The sequence below is a fragment of the Oreochromis aureus genome, linkage group 3 (genome assembly GCF_013358895.1).
Source record: "Oreochromis aureus strain Israel breed Guangdong linkage group 3, ZZ_aureus, whole genome shotgun sequence".
NCBI classification, from domain to species: Eukaryota; Metazoa; Chordata; class Actinopteri; order Cichliformes; family Cichlidae; genus Oreochromis; species Oreochromis aureus.
The window spans coordinates 21818713-21836847 of record NC_052944.1 but is presented as its reverse complement, the minus strand read 5'-3'; the positions used below and the strand labels follow the sequence as shown (position 1 = coordinate 21836847).

The following is an 18135-nucleotide window of genomic DNA, read 5'->3' as shown; positions in this document are numbered from 1 at the left end:
ACTTGGTGACTTTTAATGTGGCTATGTGGGCAAGATCATATTGTCTAACTTCCTTTTACAGTGTGTTTCTTGTTAGTGTATGCCCTCTTTGTGTTCCCTTTGCATTATGGTTAAATGAATGAGATTTCACAGATTTTGGAGTTATTGGGTTTTTTGGTATATGGGTTTCCATAAGCTTCACGCTGTATAGAAGAGCTCACAGAAACATTTGCTTACATTATCACAAAGCCTCTGATAATTATTCCTTATTTATAGTTTTCCTTTTGTTGTGTGTTTCTCAGCAGAAATGAAATCTGTTTGCTGTCCCACACTGCACTTCCTGTTTTCAGTTCCCAGGCTGATGTTCTGTTTTTTTAAAATATTGGTTTAGTACGTGATTTAAACTTTTTTTTCCCCGATGCAACAATTAACAGGAAGTGAAAAAGATGCAGTAACCTATTAAACTGGACGGCTTTTTAAATCATCTGTGTTGAAATATAAAAAAACCCCAAACCCAAAACACCACAATATTGAAAAATTAACATATTAGAACTAGAGATGGCACGATACCACTTTTTTATGTCCGATACCGATACCGATATCATAAATTTGGATATCTGCCGATACCGATATGAATCCGATATAGTGTGTTTTTTAATCAATAAAACTGTTTTTTTAATATCTTGCTGCATTTTGTATAAGTTCATACTCAAGTTTAAATAAACAACAACACTAAAGCTATTCTGTTATACCTGTATGTAAAAAATACACTGCACCCAAAATATTTTATAGTTCAGCAACACTGATCAATCTAATAAACTTAAACCTACTCCATCCTCCCTATTCTGGTATTTTAAAGAGTATAGCAGAAATATTAAGCAACCTAACTAATAGGGTTGCAAACTCCCAGCAAAAAAAAATAGGAACCACCCCCACCCTCCACCTCATGATGCTTAATCGATGTAATCAACTTTAATTTGAAGCAGGGTGAAAAAAATGCACAGAATTAAATTATTTTTCAAGAATAATTAAATAGATTCAACATCTTTCTTCAACAGAATTGCAGAATTCACAGATGGTACCTTCTCAAAGAAAAAAGTACTATAGCTTACTAGGGTATATTAGACTTAACAGTTACTATATACAGTAATGGACTTCTATACATTTTACATCAGATTAAAACTTTGGGTGTAAGATTCAGATAATTATTTATTAAAAGCTAGACATTTTAAATGAGAATAAGAAAGAAAAGTATGTCTTTGTGCCCCTTTTCCTGTTAATGCCCCTATCGGCCCCCTGGCTAAACTTTGCTAGATCCGCCCCTGCACAGTTACCAGCCGTCAGCTACGTAGAAAAGGATCCTGGTGTAGAAAGTAATATTAAATAAATTCTAACAACAGCTTATCAAGCTTAAACGTGCTGCTGTTGTTCCGCCGCTGGTTTCCTCTTTCTGGTGCAAAGTGGGCCAAAAACAAAGAAGAGAGACGGACTCGCGACAGAAAAGCCGATCAGCTGATCATTAAGCAGTTTCACATTGAAGTAGCCGCAGGAAGGTGAGGGAGAGAGAGAGAGAGGCAGTCGCTCCATATATCGGTTGTTAAGCTTAACATGGGAACGCTTTACAAACATTCAGAGATGAACTTACACACTTGCTTTACTTCTCTCTGGGATAACTTCCTCGGAGATGAAATGCTGGTTTGGTAGCCAGGCTACAAATACACACAGCCGCTCTATCACATGAGCATACTGCTCAGACGTGCTACGGTTATGAGCCGAGTTACGCCGTGTTGCAAGTTTTGTGAGATGTTTTTTTTTTTTTATATTTAATGTATCGGATTACATTTTTAATTTCTCACCGATATCCGATCCAGTAATTTACGTCAGTATCGGACCGATACCGATACGCAATATCGGATCGGTCCATCTCTAATTAGAACATGGAGTGTATGTAAATAGTCTTAATAGTAGTCAAAGATGGAAAACAGTGGTTTGTAAAATAATTTACTGTTGAATATTTTATTGAACAATTAATTATTAAATCACAATATGGTCATCTGTGCTCAAACTCAAACGCAGGACTCAGAAGTGCAAGTTTAGTGAGTTTATTTATAGTGCAGGGGAACATTGTGCTATTATACAAAGTCTTTCAGCAATTCTTTGTTTTTCTGATCTTCAACGTTTTCCGACTCTCCTCTCTCCACCATGCAACACACTCTCTCACACTATGGGGCATCTTAAACAGAGGAAAGGATACACTGGAAATCTTTGTCATGATAACAGGGAATAAGACTTACAGACAAGTGAGAATACTACTGTGGTCAGACCACACTCAAGTGAAGACTGAAGGTCAGGTCCCAGCTTAAATAGTAGTCTGTTGCTTGCCAGATGATTCACAGGTGCTTGATTGCTTCAGGCAGGCAGGGAGAGGGTGGACATCACAGGAGGCTCCTGACCCTGCAAGGTAAGTGGACACACACACACACACACACACACACACACACACACACACACACACACACACACACACAGCAAAAGCACACATACCAATAGAGAGAGAGAAAGAATTAAGACATAATGGTGAGAGAGAGATGGTGAAGATGCACAGGAGGACTGGAGGACCATGACAGTAACCCCAGCTTAACAGGAGCCTCCCGGGACCCACTGGGTTTATCTGGATGACTATGATAGAATTCCCAGAGCGTGGTCTTATCCAGAACTACCGACCAAGGGAATCCAGGAATGCTCTTCTGGACCATACCCCTCCCAGTCCACCAGATATTGAAGAGCTCACCCACAATGTCTGACATCCATGATGCGCCTCACCGAGTAGGTGTGGCATATGGGACGAAAAGCCTTGGGACATGGTTGGGGAATTGGTGAGGCTAAAGGGCTTGACCAAGTACTCAAAGTGGCCCTGATGGGTGTTAAATACCATTTTCCAATCATCCCCCTCTCGTATCAGAACCAGGTGATAGGCGTTATGGAGATCCAGCTTTGTGAACACGGCTGCTACCTGTAGTTGCTTGAAAACATAATTGTGAAAAGGCAAAGGGACTGGAGGACCATGGCTGTGTCCAAATTCAGGGGTTGCATCCTTCGAAGGCTGCAATTTCAGGCCGATTACGTCACAGCAAAATGACAAAGACTTTCCAAATTCGAAGGCTCCTCTAAATGTGGCCCACAAAAGCGTCCTCCTTTTCCCTGGATTTTAAAGATGGGTTGTGAGCTGCCCATATGCCAGGATTCATTTGAATGTAAAGTTGAAGACATTTTGGGAAAAAAATGTCAGATGGTCGAACGAAGTGGTCCAGAAATAAACTTTTAAAAGTAAGTACTGGATTTTTATCTCACTCAAATATCCAGAGGAACAAGTGACAACCTGAGCCTGTCTCCTTTTTTATAAAGTCCAACATTTCTGCAGGATTTTATTTCCTGTTGCCCCTTTCTTTTAGCTTTTTTCCTCTCTCTCTCTGATTAAAACATATAAAGAATGTCCATGTGCTTAAAAGTCAAAATTTTGTTTTCATCCTGCAAGTTAACAAATATTTTGATAAAGACACTCCTAAAGTTAACATTACTGTTGCCCACAGCGAGCCCATGGCTGTGGTGTTCTCTCAGATACATCTCTCTGATGAAACAACACATTTTCACCAATACAACTAAAATAAATGACATAAAATAAAGATTTTCTCTAATTCAGTCATCCACCAAGGCCATAGCTGCTACTGTTTTCGTTGCTAGACAACAGGACCATCCAATTTAACAGCTGCACTTCCGGTCTTCACGGCCTTCGAAGGACTCGGTCTTGCATTGTGTACTTAAATAGAAGTACAAATACTATTGTTAAAAAATACTCCAGTAGAAGTTGAAGCACTGTAAAAAGTAGCTCTTTGGAGGATTTTTCTATTTTTTTGTGAAAAGCTAACTGAACCTTGTGCTTTATCAACATAATGATAAAATAATATCAGTAGATGGGAATAAAAACTTTAGTCTATTTTTTTTTTATTCTAATTATTCTCAGCTTGAATCTGATAAAGGGGAAGAAGGAAAATTAAAAATATATCTGTATTTTCTGTTGCCTCTATTGTAGAGGGTGGCTTTGCCTCTGAACAGAAAAATGTGTACAGTCAGGGGTTAGGTGGACTCAGCAGATGAGGGAAAAAATTGGTTGTAATCAATCAGTGTGGGGAAAAAAAACGCTGCACTGCAACTTCAGAAAACACCTGCAAAAAGAAAAACGCTGCAAAAGAAAAACGCTGCAAAAAGAAAAACGCTGCAAAAAGAAAAACACTGCAAAAAGAAAAATGCTGCAAAAAGAAAAACACTGCAAAAGCACACAAAACACAACGAAAATAGGAAAAAACACAATGGAAATGTTTCTGGGGAGACAATAACCCGACGGACCAGTTGCACGAACCAAAACATGTATGTATATTCCAGATATCTGTAGTATTATTAGAATCATATTATTACAACACATTTACCTCTCCTCCACTTCTTTGAAGTGTCTCCCAGTCCCAGCGCACTTGTTAGCATGTTTTGGTTCGTGCAACTGGTCCGTCGGGTTATTGTCTCCCCAGAAACATTTCCATTGTGTTTTTTCCTATTTCCGTTGTGTTTTGTGTGCTTTTGCAGCATTTTTCTTTTTGCAGCGTTTTTGTTTTTGCAGGTGTTTTCTGAAGTTGCAGTGCAGCGTTTTTCTTTTTGCAGCGTTTTTCTTTTTGCAGCATTTTTCTTTTTGCAGGTGTTTTCCGTTTGGCCTCTCAGGGCCACCATCAGTGGCGGTCCTAGCCTGTTTGGCGCCCTGGGCGAACACTCCCTCTGGCGCCCCCCCCCCCCACACACACAAACACAAACACACAAAACATGTTAAGGATTGTACATTGACATAAAACTGTTGTCCACACACACATATGAAGAGAGAAAGAGAGTATGCATAGTTTGCAAACGGCTACCAAACAGCCATCATAATTCGTCATACAATGAGAACAGGACAAATCAACAACTGACAATGACTAATTAATATTAAAATCTGTAACATAATGTATTGTTTGGAGTTTAGTCTGTTACTGTTACTATTTTTACCATTTCTTCTTGGAGCAACTGTAACCCACATTATTTCCTTAGGGATTAATAAAGTATTCTGATTCTGATTGTTTCAGGATGACCTGCCATTATCCAATGACACATCTGTTTACCTGTATCTTTTGCTCGTTTCTCCTCCTCTTCTTTTCTCTTTTTTCTAAACTGAGCACCTGATGGCTTTGAACTTTTCTTGTCCATCTTCCTGGTTTTAATTTTGCACTCCAGTATGAACACCCATCCCTCAACCAGAGGATCACCACAACATAACCTAATAGACCTACACCTTAGTTCACAGATTAACTTTGTCTAGGGTGTATTTCTGGGATTTCACACAACCCAGGATTCAAATCATGAATACATAATGGGCTTGGATTTACAATATTATGAATGAAATGTGCTCTATTTGGAAGCAGCCCCCCCTCCCCTTTCGACGGGTTGTGTGTGAGACTTTAAATCATCAAACTGTAAATTATAAATTTTAAATTGTTATTGATCCCTTTACCCCGAGTCCTAAAGTGTATATTTATTTTCTTACTCTACTATATTTATTGTTCGTTTATTTGCACTGCTGTAACTGGAGCCTCGTCGTCTCGTCTCTCTATATACTGGACTGTATGTAGCGGAGATGACAATAAAGTTTACTTTGACTTCAGCAGCGCCAGCAGGCGCTTTCGAGGGCTCTCGCGCTCAGTTTTCGTGTATAGAATTTCGAAAAAAACATCGGTGCAAATTATAAGTCTGTATCATAATGTCTGATGTTTTCGTGTTTGTTGTTTTGTTTTTATTTTGTTTTATTTTGCGAGTTGGTTATTAGACGCTGCTCCAGCCAGCCAGTGAATCCCCCGCCGCCCCGCCCTGTCCTCCCTGTGCAGCAAGCAGCAGGCGCACCTCGCAAACGGAGGGCGCCCTTACTCCCAGCAAATGGGCGATAGAAAACCGATCGGTGCCTATGACATTCCCAATATGCGCTGGCTGCCGTCGGGGCAGCATGAGAACGAGCTTTTTTTTTTTTTTTTTTGCCGATGCCCGTGATGCCGCCCCCCATCACGATGCCGCCCCGGGCAACCGCCCGTGTCACCCGTATCTAAAACCGCTACTGGCCACCATAGTAAACACCTGAATTACACCAGATATGAGCAGATGTTTCATGAGTTGTCCCCTCTACACTGCCAGTAAACTGTTTATGCCATCTTTTTTCTACATGGTATGAAGGTGGAATTCACTGAATGAATTTAAGGAACTTCAGCTAAAATTCAAATGAATCTCTGCTGAATCTCAGTTGACGTGACCTCACTCTGAGCATGAAACCACAGCCACTGTGTACCTGACACTTAAAAAACGTTACTCCCTTTATCCTCGCTCCTCCTCAGTAGGGTTAGCTAGATGCTGAAATACTGCAACTAACAGATACCCGCTGTCATTCCTTTGTGGTGGCAAAAACAAAACAAAACAAACAACAAAAACACGCCGTCCCACTTTTAATCCCTGCTTTGGCCTTCCATGTGTTTTTGTTTAGGCTCAAATCGGTTTGATTTTTTAAGGCTTCAATTCCTCTTTCACTCCCTGATATGTAGTTAGATACTAAGTTGTTCCCACACAGAGCTCAGAGATCTGCAGAAAAGGTAGGACAAGCATTTTATACTGATGAACAGCTTAAAAGAGTCAGTAATCTTTGAACTTATGATACTTTGGTATAAGTGTTATCAGGAAGACGTGCAGGTGCAATGATAGATACATTATTAATATTATTATTGTTATTATTATACTTCAACTGCAGTAACAAAATAAGCGGACTTAATGATGCATATTACTTAGGCTGGATGCTAAATAAATGTATCCATCACAGTTCACATCTGTTTTACTTTCTGTGTTTTTATATAAATGAAACAGTGTTTAAAATGTTATATAATTTTGATATAGCATTTTACATTTCTGGCTTCCTCAAAATGCTGTATCATTCTGAAAATGCTGCTTTCGGTTCTAACTGATATTAGTGTGGTTGGTTATGGGTTGCCTGAGTTGTGTTTTTATGCAAGTAACATCAGACCTTTCCACGCCATCTTGTGGAGAGGCCTGATGTTACTTCACCTGCTCTATTTCTGAAGTGATCGACCATGAATTTGAATTTTGGCATCAAAGTTCAGACCTACGTGCACAATTACAGCAGGTTTTATTATAGCAAAATGTATTTTTAAATAGTCCAAAACTTCAATTTAGTTTTATTTATATAGTGCAAAATCACAGTCACAGTTTTCTCAAAATGCTCATGAGGCCATTAAGTTCTGTGCTCTGTGCATCTGTATTTCATTGGCAACTTATTCAGTTATTATAAGGTTATAAACATTGACACCACACGCACTTTATCAGACACCAGTTTTAAAGATGCAAATAACACATGTATGGCTTTTATTATATATATATATATATATATATATATATATATATATATATAGATATATATATATACATTCTTAGTAGTTTGTTGCACAGTGAACTTTTTTGTCTGTATTGCACATAAATAACATGTGCCTCTGGTCTCAGGTCTTCATAGTGATTTACATGAAGCTAAAAATCCTCTTATAAACCTTCACTCTGTATCTGTATTTGTGATTTATCTCCTCCAGCCATGGCTGTCCAACAGCAGCCCACCCAGGTGATGACAACTGCCAGTGCTGGGCAGTGGACCACCGGCCTTTGTGAATGCTGCGTTGATATGGAGACCTGTAAGTCAACCAAGCTATTTCTGCAAACAGCAGCGATTAGTGCATCAACCGTCTCCTTAGACTTTGCTTCAGACTTTCTTTGCAATAATTTAGCAGAGTCCAAAGTCAGTAAACATTCAAGAATTTCTTCAAGCAGTGAGACTATCTCACAATAGCTCCCCCTGGAGGATACCAAAAACATCACAATGGTACACCAGTGCAAAATTTAAAGTGGATCAAACTCAGTGGAGACCTTCATGTCACAGTGTCACACAGGGACATACATAACTGTGCTCTTCAACATGTTTTTTTTTTATGGATTATTATATCTCTATATGTACGTTTTAAGATCTTCTTTCATGTTTTACAATCAGGTAAAATGTTTGAAAAAAAAGGAACATTGAAAGATTTAAACAACATATCCATTTTTTTCTGTATCCCAAAGTGACTTTTTTTAATCAAAGACAATAAAACAAAATGTACATTTGACATGATCACATTCATGAGACTTTAGAAAACTTCTTGTAAAATCTACTAGCATTAACATTCATAATGCCACACGTAAGAAGTGTGGAGGCATAAATGCTGTGGTGGAGGTGTTTCTGCAGGTAGAAGCAAAAGAAGAAATGCTGCCCCGCTTCAATGGTACTCTCACAGAGGACGATTAAAGGACAATTTGACTGACTGGAAACTGGAACAAAATCATGCAGTCAAAATATGAAGAAATAGCCACTGAAACTTTCATGATGTACAATGAGCCATAGAAAACATGATGCAGGCATGAGAAGAGGAAGATGCGCAAGAAACACACAAACTGACAGCACGGAGAAGGAGAAGTGCTAAACAATGAGCTGAAACTCTCCATGTCTTTATAAAACAGAGTGAAACTGCAGCGTTAGTAAAAATCTATGTTGTTTGCATTGTGATTTAAAACATAGTTATTATATATGACACGTGGACATTATATATATATAATACTCCGTGCATGTTTCTCCTCAAAGGTTGCTGCGGCTTCTGGTGTTTCCCCTGCATGCAGTGTGATGCAGCCAGTAAACATGGATGGTGCTGTGCAATGCCACTGCTGGACGTTTGTGGTGTGGTGTCCTGCTTCCTCCGTGGGTCCATCAGAGAGCGCCACAACATTGTTGTAAGACTGGTTTGAGATGGAGGATACTGTTACAAACTACATTTAAAAGATAGATGCGGTCACTGGAGGAAGTGCAGTTTTAAGACTTCCTAAAAGTCCTGGAGGTTTCTGCTTGGAGTAATAAGTTATGATATTTTCAGAATATAGTAAAAGTCCTGAGATTGGTCTTATTTATTGAATGTGTGTATTTCAGATGTGGTTCTAAAATGAACTTCATAGCATAAAATGTGGGAAGAAAACTGCACCTGCGGCTGCTTGTTTGAACAAACTCTCAGATATTTGGTTATCAGGTCTACACAGCATTTTTAATGGACACAGCTTTACTGTTCATGTTACTCTCAGTGCTGACATGAGCCTGTTTTAACAGTTAACTGTAGCAGGTTCCTGCCAGCATCAAAAAGCTGATAGTTAGTGAATATAGTGGAGCTTTTAGCAGATAAGGAGAAAGAGACTGCTTACGTTCATTTATGTCTTTATTGTTAGTAAAAACAGATGAATGTTGAATGTTGTGATGTGAAATTTACTGTCTGTAAATCACAGGAAAGCCTCCTCTGCATGTTTCTGTTACTAGTCATGTTGGTTTGAGTTCACAGTAATTAGTGCTGTACCTGATACTGTAGTATTGCCCACTTTTTACGCAGTGGCAACCACGACAGCACAATTTTATTTTTTTATACGGTGCCGAATCACCACAGCAGTTGCCTGAAAGCGCTTTATATTGTAAGGTGAAGAGGCTGAAATACTGCAGGGGCCCCGGTAACTCCTGCTGCTTCATCCTCTGTCTTTCTGCTTTCTCTTCTCCATCCTGCAGGGCTCGTTCTGTGATGACTGCTGTAAAGTGTGTTGGTGTTACCCGTGTGTTTGGTGCCAGATGCATCGTGAGCTGAAGATCAGGCAATAACAGTAGCCCGCCACCTCGACTGTGGTCAGCACGCAAGTCGTCTGTGGATATGACGCAAACATTTTGGCTGTGTGTTGAGGGCCTATGTCACTGCTGAAGCAAAATGCTTTAAATCTGTTGTCATAATAATGTTTTGAATCCGGTGACTGTTTCAGGCCAATAAAATCCTTTAATTTTATACAACATCATGTCTGAGATTAATTGTCCTCTTCCGCAGAGCTGAGTTTAACCAGTATTCAGATATAAACTAGTCATATTCATTAATTGTGAACGGCATTACTACCATTCATTTAGCTGTATTTGAAAGAAACTCTACTGCTTCTGTAACAGCCCTTTATCACCTTATATTATTTTCCAATTTGTTATAAAAATAAAAATAAAAGTGCTCTATTGCAAATGGCTTTCAGTGAGCCCTGCAAAATAAATAAAAATATCTAACAATGAAACCAAGAGTACCCAAAATCACATAAATATTTGAGTTCTTTGTCTAGTAAATCTTTTGTGATACAGATTGGGTTCTTCTTATTCTGATGTGCCTAAAGCACTGCAGCATATCGTTGCTTCCAGCTGCCTGAGCCCTCTCTTCTTGCCACACTGATGTAAGCAAACGCCAGAAAAGTGCATTGACACTGCAGTTGTAGTCACATTCGATACCTGATCTTTGTTTACTCTTGCTTCCTGGGTAAAAATGCGTGGCGAAGAATCGCTGCAATAATATTTATCGGCCACTAGTTGGCCCCCCTAATGCCTCTACATCACAGAACTTACGGCTATGCACAAATCTCAGATTTATATTTTTTGAGCAGATTTTGTTTTATTCTACAAATAAATTTAGAGCTGTCCAGACCATGCATGTACACAACAACGTAGCCTTGACTGCCTTAGTAAAGGTAAACACCGAAAAGTAAAATTCTTATTATTGCCTTCTTCTTTTTGTTTGGTGAGTTGGTCAGACAACATCAACCAACAAATGGTCAGAATTATAGATAACTGACAAAACAGGAATTAAATAACTAAAAAACAAACAAACAAACAATGAAATAAAAAGGTTTGAGGCTTAGCTTATTTAATTAAATATACTACAAACTGTTGTATTCGTTTCATTTACACAAAGTTGTGTCCAAGGGGGAAATATGAAAAGTTTAAGAAGTTATTGGGTTTTTACAGACCCAAAATGGGAGCTAAAATTCCAGAACTGTAAAATAATGCTTAACCTTTCACATGTGGCATATGTGAAACAATAAACAATATGAAACTGAGGCTACAGTTTGATATTCTGGTGTGACGAGTCTCGATTTCTGCCAAAACATTCAGATGTTAGTTTGCTGTAAACATTATGAAAATATGGATTCATGCTGCCTTGTATCAACAATTCAGGCTGGTGATGGTGCGATGATGCTGGTGATATTTTTTTGGCACACTTTGGGTCCCTTAGTACTAACTAGCATGATAGTACTTAGTACTAGCATCATTTAAACACCAGAGCCTAACTGACCATTGTTAAAAGATGTCAGAGGCTCACCTCCACTGAGGAAGTGACGATAGAAATATAACACAGAGTTCAACAACAAGTATAGCTGTACGTGAATTTGCTGAAGCTAATCTTTTTAGGAGCAAAGACATATTTCATTCGATGTAACAAACATACACATTTTGTTCGATGTAGTGAATAAGTAGAAAAGTACAAAACGTGTTGATTCTGAATACTGAAATGTCATCTGAGTAATGAGTTAGGCAACCGGATGTGTGAGCCATAGGGCATCTGCTCAAGAGAAGGACAGAGGGAGGGTAAATTCATGGAAAAATATATACAGTTATGGTCAGATGTTTATATCCACTCATCATTGGTCTTTTAATTATTTCATGAACTGTTCTTTTTCCAGCGTAGAATAATTGCACAGCACACGTGTTTGATGACTTGGGTGCATAAATTTTAATGTATTTTTCGACATGTCTTTTGACCTAATAAGGTTGAAGCCTGTCAACTTCTCGTTGGTGATGATGATTGACTACAAGTGCAGCATAAAAAGCATTTGGACTAACCAATACTTTGAAATATAGTAAAGCCCAAGAAAGTCAGTGAAGATCTAAGAAGGAGAGTTGTAGATTTACACAAGTCGATTGTCCACAGAAAAGGGCAAAATAAAGAAAGCGATTCTTCTCATGTAGATAGTTTCTTCTTTTATGAGCTACAGCTCTTACTGCTGTTACTGACAGTTTCTCAACTAGTGTGTGACAAACATCTGCATTTCTGAGTAAATATTAGGAGGTATTTCAGGATCACTGGCATGTGATTTCTTGGTCGGCATCATCTGCCTGATTCCAAGTATAATTTCGTAAGTCATGCCATGGATGCAGTTTGCAGATTTCTTGCTTCCTCATTTTCATGTTGCCCATGTGCATGTTACACAGAGGCTACAACAGACAGTTTCTCATCATATTGTGTATTAGAAACATTCAGATTACTATAGACAAGTTTATTGAGCTTTTACCCTCTTTGATAATTATTCCTTACATTTTGTGGTATTTTCTTGTTATCAATTCTGAACACATTAGTACATTACAGGCTAGACATTTGGGATCAAACATTTTTTAGAGGTTCAGAATAGTTCCCTTTTTGAGTTTTGGTTTCTCTTTTTTTTGTTTTTCTCAGTGTCTTAAGATCCGCTTTTCCAAAATACCTTCCCTGTATTCAGTTCACATTCTGAGAAGCACCAAAGGCATAGAGGACACAGAAAAAATGTCTCTGAGCCCCCGAAAAAGTTCAAAGTTCTAAATATGATTAATTGGCCTGTAAAAGAGATCAACTAAGTACAACTCTACTCAAAAAGTGACTTAAGCAAAATTAACAGTATACACAACTTAACTCACAAACTGACCTAAACACAAAGACACTGAAGGGTAACTTTTATAGTGGTTTGGTCAAACGATTTACACACACAAGCGGAAACAAACTAAACATCAATACTATCTACTATCTATCTAAGCTAAAACACCCCCTTACTGACAAGCACAGGGTTGGTCCTGCTGACCTGGCATTGTGTTTTCAAAGTCCTCAGCCTTTGGCCACACCTTTTGCCCAGACAGTAAACACTCAACTCCCCAAACCAGGTAACTCAAAAGAAAGAGAAACATTCTTTGGTTTTCTGTAGAGCAAATCCAAGTGGAACTGATAAGGAGGATCGATAGGCAGGCAGACTAACAATTCCAAGGAAATGATCTACTGGTGTGCAATTCCCATCCCTACACAGGACTATTTATACACATCCAGTACCTCACTACAACACCTGCCTTACTTCACAAGGAAAAAGGCACTTCTAAAGTATATAAGCAGATACAAGTGACAGGAGTCATAATCATTTTTACTGCAGTAATGTGTTGCTCCTTTTATTATTGTTTTGGTGACAGTTTAAGGAGAAGAAATGGTCTTCTCTGATAAATGAACCATTTATGTTGCCATGGTAGAAGCAGCAGACAGAGAGGTCTTCACTGACACATGTGCTTTCCATGGCAGTTAACCTTTAATGATATGATTAGCTCTGATTTGCTGAAAAAAACTAGACGAAAACAATTCTATAAATTCTGGTGTTTGGGATTTCTCCCTCTACCTTTTTGCCTCTCTCTCTATCTCTACAGGCCTGACCGGAGGACAAGAGACGGTTGCCATGGTGAAGTGGGAAGAGTGGTCTTCTTATTACAGAGAGAAGTTTGTGCCATACAGGGTGAAAGATAAACCAAGTGCAAACCGCGGCTAGCCCTCAACTATTTTGACCAATCACATTAATATTCTGTTTTTATGATGCATAATAGAACTGTTTACTTCCTGGGTGTGGTTGGTTTGTTCGTTTAGGTTTGCTAAATGAAGTAAGAGACACGGTGCTGTTAGTTACTCGAACCTTTAACTGTCTAATGAATTTTGAGAAACGTATACTTTGAGTTTATGTTGTCTTCTCTCATAAAGAACCTGACAATACTTCAGATACTGTTATCTTCTGCCAATACATCAGCAGCCTTGTCCTTCCATACCTGAGAATAGAAACTGTTGTGTTGAGCTTCTTCTTTAATCACTTACATTTGGAGTCCACAAATAAAATCTACAAATGTGATGACTTGTTCCTCACGTTTCACTAGCTTTACACCAGATGTGTGCGCTGTGTGTACTCATTCCTGGAGCTGTCAGTAAAAATCCAACATGGTGACCTATTCTGAGTTTATTCTTACACGGTTACACCGTGCAACAGATTGCAACTACGTGAGATTTTATTAGTTTTATTGAGTTTTGGTCTCACCTTTTAATTCATTGTGGTACCCGTCCAACCCATGCAAGACATAAACTATTTATGTACTTTATTGTCTGGGCCCAAAACATAAAGAACCAGCTTTGACAGCACGACACTGCCTGTGAAATCAACTAAAGACCCAAGCTAGCTCGTTAGCAGCTAAAATTGGCATCTTGTTAATTTAATTAAACTGCCAACAACTGTCTCGTTTCTTCAGACTTTAATCATCTTCAATAAATTTCCTTACAAATGTGACACTATTTAAGGGGAACTAACAGCGATATTTATAACAGCAACATTTGCATGAATCATTGTTATAATCAACCAAACACAAATTTCCTCATCTTCGTGTAAATATCCAGCAGCTCCATTTAAAAAAACAGACATCCCTCCAGCCATAACAGTAAATAAGTGAAATAAATTGTGGTAAAAATACGGATAAAAATACATTTGAGCTAAGTCATCTTGTTTCCTTTCCCAGAAGAATTGGACTCCTGAGATGTCAAGAGAAAAACCTGACTTAGTGACCAGTTTATAAAATACTACTTCATCTCTTGGACATTTACATTTTTTGGTTAATGGTGTAGTATTCAGTCCATGGGAATGCATTAATATGCAGGGTTTGTTCTTCTCCAATCTACATGTTACTATTATTATGATTATTATTATTGGCAGTCGTATTACATGTTGAAGTATCATTACTAAACCTCAGGTTGCCCTAGATGTGTCCATCAGAGTGTGAGTGTGAATGTGGGACAAGGTGCTATGGAATAGTAAAAAGCAGTGTGTGGATGTGTGTATGTAGTAAAGAAACACTCTAAGTGCTCAGAGTAGAAAAGCAATATATAGGTACCAGTCCAATTGGCTTTCAAATGTCAGTGTAAGTACTCTTAGACCTGCTGGTGACCAAATGTTTCAGTGTTTGGCTAAAGTACAGACTTCTGCACTTAAGTACAAATACTACTGTTAAAAAAAATACTCCAGTAAAAGTTGAACGACTGATTCAATTTCTTTACTCAAGTAAAAGTGGTGTCAAATGTGTTTGGATTGACAGCAGAAGTACTGATAGATTCATAGAATAAGTCTTGTTGCTGCTCAGTGGTTAAGCAGTGTGTTTTCCTTTCACAGCAGTGAAGCAGGGGCTCAGTGAACATCATAGCAGTTACGGTGAGTCATTCCAGTGATTGGTGTGGACTTCCCATCAGGCTGAGCCGTCTGCAGATCATGAGTAACCCAAAAACATCTGGCAATGTTTTTGGGTTACTCTCTCACCTCCCCTTCCTCTTTTTGGTCTGTGCTTAAATGCTGGTGTTTCCTAACTTTTTCTCTTATTTTGAAAGCTCAGAGAACCAGAGAAGACAGAAGAAGGTAAGAAAATATTTTACACTGATGAACAGCTTAAGAGAATCAGAAATCTTTGTAAAATCATGAATGTAATACATGGTAACATTTTTCTGAGGAAGTCAGAGACAATAAATCTGTGCATAAAAACAGTGTCAGCTCTTTTGTCATTTGTACAGCTGGTCCAAGGTATTTGTTGTGATTTATATGAACCAGGAATCATCCTGTTATACTTATAACATGTATCAAAACCAGTCTTTTACCTTTTTCATGTTGAATTTCTCTAACCAGATAACCACTACAGCATTTCAGTCTGTGTCTGTGTTTTCTTCAGCATGGTGGTTCCTACAGGCACGGCTGTCCACAAGCAGCCCACCCAGGTGGTGACAGTCATCAGGACCGTTGAAAACTCTGGCCAATGGAGCACCGACCTCTGTGATTGCTGCTCTGATATGGAGAGCTGTAAGTAAACCCAGGAAACCCTACAAACAGCAGTGATTTCTGCATGAGCGATTTCCTCAGACTTTGTTTGCAATAAGCTAACAAAGTCTGAGGAGTAGCATTATGGAGTTTTTCATTATTTTACATTTTTCACCAGAAAACCAAGTTTTCGTATTTGGAGTGGAAATGTCTCAAATGTTCAACTTAATCTTTGAACACTTCATGACTCCTTTTGTAGTAGCATAAGAATTCAGATTTAGAGTGTGCCCTATCTTTTTTTAAACTATCAATAAATAATAATAATAATCATAATAATCATAATAATAATGAAAGAAATGTGTTGTGCATTTTCTATTGTTCGGTTCCGAGTCGCTGCTCGTGCGGTCAACTGGCCCGCTACCTACCCTGACCTGTGTCCCCATTGTGATGTTTGTGTATTGTATGTACGGTCGGCAAGGTTAGTATCTTAATTGCCCCTTGGGGATAAATAAAGTCTGAGTATTATATCTATATCTATATGTATATTTCTCTCGGTTGAACACGGAACACACACACGCACACGCACACATCGCATGTACACTGACACAGACCTACACTCACCCCCTCCAAACGCCTTCGAAGCTTATGTCTTCTACGTTGTGAGATGTGATGATTCATGTGCTGAGGTGTTTTTTTCTGTTCTCAAACTGATCTCCCTGTTGGAGCTCAGTCTGGGGGGAGTTCTTTTTTTCTCCTCATCTTTCCTCATGTTGTGCATTTTCCATTGTTATAACTCTCTGACCTGTCTTCCCCGTGATGTTTGTGTAATGTATGTGTGGAAGGGTAAGATGGCGCTGGCAAATTTCCCTCCGCCTTAACCTGATTTCCCTCGGGATGAATAAAGTATTATCTATCTATCTATCTATCTATCTATCTATCTATCTATCTATCTATCTATCTATCTATCTATCTATCTATCTATCTATCTATCTATCTATCTATCTATCTATCTATCTATCTATCTATCTATCTATCTATCTATTTAAAATAACTCTGTACCTGTTTCTCCCCAAAGGCTGCTGTGGCCTTTGCTGTTTCCCCTGCATGCAGTGTGATGCAGCCAATAAACATGGATGGTGCTGTGCAATGCCACTCCTGGACGTTTGTGGTGTGGTGTCCTGCTTACTCCGTGGGTCCATCAGAGAGCGCCACAACATCCATGTAAGACTGGGTTAGAGATGGAGGATACTGTTACAAACTACATTTAAAAGATAGATGTGGTCACTAGAGGAAGTGCACTTTTATAACTTCTGCACTGACTTCATTTTTAAGCCCTGGAGGTTTCTGCTAGGAGAATAGAGTTGAATGTGTGTCTTTGTGATGTGGTTGTAAAATGAACTGAAGTAAAATCTAAATGTAAATTTTATGAGATTCATATAAAATGCACACAAATTGTGCTTTGTGCAGATCCGTCTCACTCGCCCTCACCTCTCGAATAGCTCCCAGATGTCTCCGTGTCCTTATTATTTGTTTATAAGTAACCATATCATGCAGTGCCATCATAAAAGTGACCTGGATAAATCTTGTGGTATTTTGCAATCCGTGGAAGTTATAAAGGAATAGCTTGACTTGAGAAAGAGGAAGTGTAAAGTTCTTCAAATCTGAAATCTCTTGCCCTCATCATGGGAAAAAAAGCTGAGGTTGCTTGTTTTGACAAACTCTCAGATATTTGGTTACCCAGCTCTACACAGGGACACAGCTGCCGGATGAGGGGATGACAACACCCCACTAAACTTTCATGGCTGAGGGGTAACAACAGTAACTCCTGCTGCTTCATCCTCTGTCTATCTGCTTCTTCTTCTCCATCCTGCAGGGCTCGTTCATTGATGACTGCTGTAAAGTGTGCTTGTGTTACCCGTGTGCTTGGTGCCAGATGCATCGTGAGCTGAAGATCAGGGAAAACAAGTAGCCGCCAAAGACGGTATCATAATATATGCAGATGAAGTAATTGTTTGTAATAGTGGAACCTGTCGGGTTGAAACTGTGTTTTTCTGTTGTGCTTAATTAATTATAACATTGCATAATATAATGCTACTGTATTACAGCATTACTACTTCATTTGGATTTATTTGACCTAAAACATTTGAAAGAAAATCTACTGCTTCTGTAACAGCCCTTTATCACCTTATATTATTTTTCCCTTAGAAAATTTGTTATAAAAATAAAAGTGTGTCATGCAAAATAAATAAAAATATCTAGCAATGAAACCAAGAGTACCTG

General features: G+C 38.7%; 2 protein-coding genes across 3 annotated transcripts; both read left to right on the top strand.

Moving 5' to 3' along the window:
- The first annotated feature begins 2349 nt into the window (after positions 1–2349).
- LOC116327702 (cornifelin homolog B-like) lies at positions 2350–9992 on the top strand. Of its 2 annotated transcripts, none has more exons than XM_031749349.2 (4): positions 2350–2440; positions 7689–7787; positions 8768–8913; positions 9725–9992. In XM_031749349.2, the coding sequence occupies exons 1-4, from the start codon at positions 2365–2367 to the stop codon at positions 9812–9814; spliced, it is 411 nt and encodes a 136-aa protein (XP_031605209.2). In that variant the 5' UTR covers positions 2350–2364; the 3' UTR covers positions 9815–9992. The 2 variants fall into 2 exon arrangements, with proteins under 2 accessions (XP_031605209.2, XP_031605208.1); XM_031749348.2 differs by lacking the exon at positions 2350–2440 and adding an exon at positions 6528–6686.
- Positions 9993–15351: 5359 nt separating this feature from the next.
- LOC116327704 (cornifelin-like) lies at positions 15352–18135 on the top strand. The gene is made up of 4 exons (XM_039607586.1): positions 15352–15462; positions 15770–15897; positions 16931–17076; positions 17729–18135. Exons 2-4 carry the CDS (start codon positions 15771–15773, stop codon positions 17822–17824), a joined length of 369 nt encoding a protein of 122 aa, XP_039463520.1. The 5' UTR covers positions 15352–15462; position 15770; the 3' UTR covers positions 17825–18135.

Coding starts and splice junctions, on each gene's coding strand:
- LOC116327702 (XM_031749349.2), top strand. CDS start 2,365: ATGATTCACAGGTGCTTGATTGCTTCAGGCAGGCAGGGAGAGGGTGGA. Junction 2,441..7,688: donor GAGGCTCCTGACCCTGCAAG/GTAAGTGGACAC, acceptor TATCTCCTCCAG/CCATGGCTGTCCAACAGCAG. Junction 7,788..8,767: donor CTGCGTTGATATGGAGACCT/GTAAGTCAACCA, acceptor TTCTCCTCAAAG/GTTGCTGCGGCTTCTGGTGT.
- LOC116327704 (XM_039607586.1), top strand. CDS start 15,771: ATGGTGGTTCCTACAGGCACGGCTGTCCACAAGCAGCCCACCCAGGTG. Junction 15,898..16,930: donor CTGCTCTGATATGGAGAGCT/GTAAGTAAACCC, acceptor TTCTCCCCAAAG/GCTGCTGTGGCCTTTGCTGT. Junction 17,077..17,728: donor GAGAGCGCCACAACATCCAT/GTAAGACTGGGT, acceptor TCCATCCTGCAG/GGCTCGTTCATTGATGACTG.